The following is a 3,354-nucleotide window of genomic DNA, read 5'->3' as shown; positions in this document are numbered from 1 at the left end:
CTCAGGTTAGAGTTCCCGGTCTCTTCAATTGTTAGGTTAAAGTTGAGATTTTACCTTAGCCTGCTTGCCTCTAAGTACACTGCAAACAGTTAGATTCCTACCCAAAACACATAAACCCCATGCGCTACTTTCCTTTTTCCAAGGTAGGTTATCGTTCTCTGTCGTTGAGTTTAGATACTTAACAGCTTTGTTTGCCCAGGTAATGCAAAGGCACCTGCAACTCGTGTTAGTAAACGCATGCGAGGCTTGCAAGAACATGCAGTTGGAACCAGTGGTGAAGGTATTTTGAGCCTGGCGCTTGACTCTAGACAATATACCATGACTCGTATGTTACCCAGCACAGCTGATGCTGGAGCACTACCAAAACAAACTCGAGTCAAGCGTAAAAAAAAAAAAAAAAAAGTAAATAACGCTTCTGCGCAGCTTGCTTTTGTTGTTTCTAATTCTATATAGTGTGTTGTGCATATGGTTGACTTATTGTTCTTTACGGCTCAACCAGTTGGGGCTGCTATGAATGTTGGGCAGCAGATGCCAACAGCAGCACTGGTCCTTCCCCCTGCAGAACGTTGTGTCAAATGTTCTGCAGTTAGGTTCTTCTACGAACCGCCTGGGTTCTGTTGTTCTGACGGTGACGTTGAAATTGCATCCAATTCGTTCCCATCAGAGCTCATTAGGCTGTTTACTTCACAGGACGATGATGCTGTGCACTTCAGAACATATTCGCGCCTGTACAAAACCTGTTTACATTTAGCTCTCTCGGTGGCAATTTTGATTCATGCACTCAAAAAGGCATTTATGTATTCAAATTACATGGCCAAATCTACCATTTCATACCTAATCTATTGCCAAATGACCATAAGCCTCAATTCTTCAACTGTACTTCTATGATGCGCAACACGAATCACAAAACGTTTGAAGCTTTTCCCTGAATTGAGGCCTGACGTAATAGGTATCTTGATGGATATCATGCAGTACAATCCATATGCAAAATTTTTCAGATCCCTGCGCGAGCTAGACGTTGTAGAGCACACGGAAATACACCTAAATAAGGATCCCGTCCTTGACCAGCGTGTTTACAATGCCCCAACTGCTGAAGAGGTCGCTGTCATATGGGCTGAAGATTCAGCAACCAGTGCAACTGGTGGACCGCACATTATTGTCCACGGCAAGGCAGAACGTGAACACAGGATCATGCACTACTACGGGTGCTATGATCCATTACAATACCCCCTGCTTCGCCCTTATGGTGATTGTGGGTGGCACCACGGGCTAAAAAAAAAGAAAAGTGGTCGCCGTAGGCAAAATACTCCTGCTGAGCTGAGTATCGCTTCTGCATTGGCCAACGATGTTTATGACCTCTTATCCGCTGAAGCTGCTGGTTAGTTTAGTTTCTCCAATACTAGCTTATACTGCCTTGTGTCCACAAAATTGCTTTTTTGTTACAACTTGTACCCTCCCTGTGTAGTTGCAACGCAGGTTAAAACAAGCCGGACCCAGATTTCTTGTAGAGCATACTACGCATACGTCTTACAGATGCGGCCTGGGAACTACATTTTACGAGCGTGTCGCTTGTTCCAACAGTTCATCGTTGATATGTATGTTAAGCTTGAAAACACGCGTTTGGATTTCTTCAGGAACAACCAATCAACAATTAGGGCATAATTGTATCAAGGCATCTTAGACTGCTTTGATGGTGGTGAGAATAGCGGTGCAAATGTCGGGCATAGGGTCATCCTGCCGCCCATTTTCTTGGCGGTCCCCGTGACATGAAACGACGCTACTTAAATGCCATAGCTCTTGTGCAACGCTATGGCAAACCTGACCTATTTGTTACAATGACATGCAATCCAAATTGGCCTGAAATTAAAGAGCACCTTGCCCCGGGTGAGCAAGCTCAGCACCGGCCAGATTTAGTTGCTCGCGTTTTCCGCGCAAAACTAATCGCATTGAAAAAACTGATAGTTGAGGACAGTGTGTTAGGGGAAATTGCAGCATATACATATGTTGTTGAATTTCAAAAGCGGGGTTTGCCGCATGCACATCTATTGTTGATTATGAAGCCATCTTACAAAGTTAAAGAACCTAATGTATTTGACAAGTTTATAAGTGCTGAAATTCCTGATGAGAGCAACCCTCACTTGCGCAAAATAATTTTAAGCCACATGATGCATGGCCCATGTGGCGCAGCGAACCCTGAATGCCCTTGCATGAAACACAAAAGTAGCCCAGGAGTATGCAAGTATGGGTATCCAAAGACATTCCAAGAAGAAACAAGTACGCATGAGAATGGCTTTCCGCTTTATAGGCGGAGAAACGATGGTCAGAATCCCATTATTCGCAAGTTTGCAATGGATAATAGATGGGTTATTCCATACAACCCTTACCTCTCTGCTCTTTTTGATTGTCACTTGAATGTTGAAGTTTGCTTAACCATCCAAGCAGTGAAGTACATATACAAGTATGTTTACAAAGGGCATGACAAAATATCTTTTGCTGTTTCGGCTCAGCAAGACCCCAAACCAGTTGATGAAATCCAACAGTTTCAAACTGGGCGATGGGTTTCACCGTGTGAGGCTGCTTGGAGGATTTTTTCGTTCGACCTCTTTGAAATGTATCCTCCTGTACTCCCTTTACAGATTCATTTGCCTAATGCACAAACAGTCCAGTTCAAACCGCAAGAACAACTTGCTGGCATTGTAGCAAACGATACACGAACGCGCACGTCTCTCACTGAGTTTTTCAAGATGAATGCAACTCACGATGATGCATCACATTTTGTACTCAGAGTTCCCAGAACATTATGTGTGGACTGCATCTGCAAAGACATGGACTAAAAGAGTTCAAAAAAAAAATTGTTGTTGGCCACCTAACATTTGTTGTGCCTGCGGAGGGTGAGCGGTATTTCCTCCGCCTCCTTCTAACCCATGTACGTGGGCCTAAGTCATTTGACGACCTACGAACCGTGAACGGTTACCTATGTGCATCATTCCAAGAAACAGCATTGAAATTAGGCCTACTTGAAGAAGATGATTCTGTTGTACAGTGCATGCAAGAGGCCACTGGCATTGAAATGCCTGGTGCGCTGCGCCGTTTATTTACAACGATCTTGATATTCTGCAAACCTAGAAACCCTCTAGCCTTGTGGCACCAGTTCTACACACACCTATCTGAAGACTTTGGGCGAAAATTTCCACGCGAACCCTCTAAGGTTGCACAACTAACTATAAAATCAGTTGAACGACTCCTTGAAGAAATGGGAAAAACTTTGGAGAATTCGACCTACATGGTTTGAAGGGCCCTGAAAGCGATGAGATTAGAAGAACTAAAGATATTATTGATGCACTTGATGCACCA

At 43.9% G+C, this 3,354-nt stretch overlaps 1 protein-coding gene across 1 annotated transcript; it reads left to right on the top strand.

Moving 5' to 3' along the window:
- The first annotated feature begins 1,835 nt into the window (after positions 1-1,835).
- On the top strand, positions 1,836-2,834 carry LOC130591037 (uncharacterized). Its single transcript, XM_057393921.1, has one exon. The coding sequence runs from the start codon at positions 1,836-1,838 to the stop codon at positions 2,832-2,834; it is 999 nt and encodes a 332-aa protein (XP_057249904.1).
- The last annotated feature ends 520 nt before the right edge of the window (positions 2,835-3,354 follow it).

The sequence above is a fragment of the Beta vulgaris genome, chromosome 4 (assembly GCF_026745355.1).
Source record: "Beta vulgaris subsp. vulgaris cultivar EL10 chromosome 4, EL10.2, whole genome shotgun sequence".
In the NCBI taxonomy this organism is placed as follows: domain Eukaryota; kingdom Viridiplantae; phylum Streptophyta; class Magnoliopsida; order Caryophyllales; family Amaranthaceae; genus Beta; species Beta vulgaris.
This window is presented reverse-complemented; position numbering and strand designations above follow the sequence as displayed.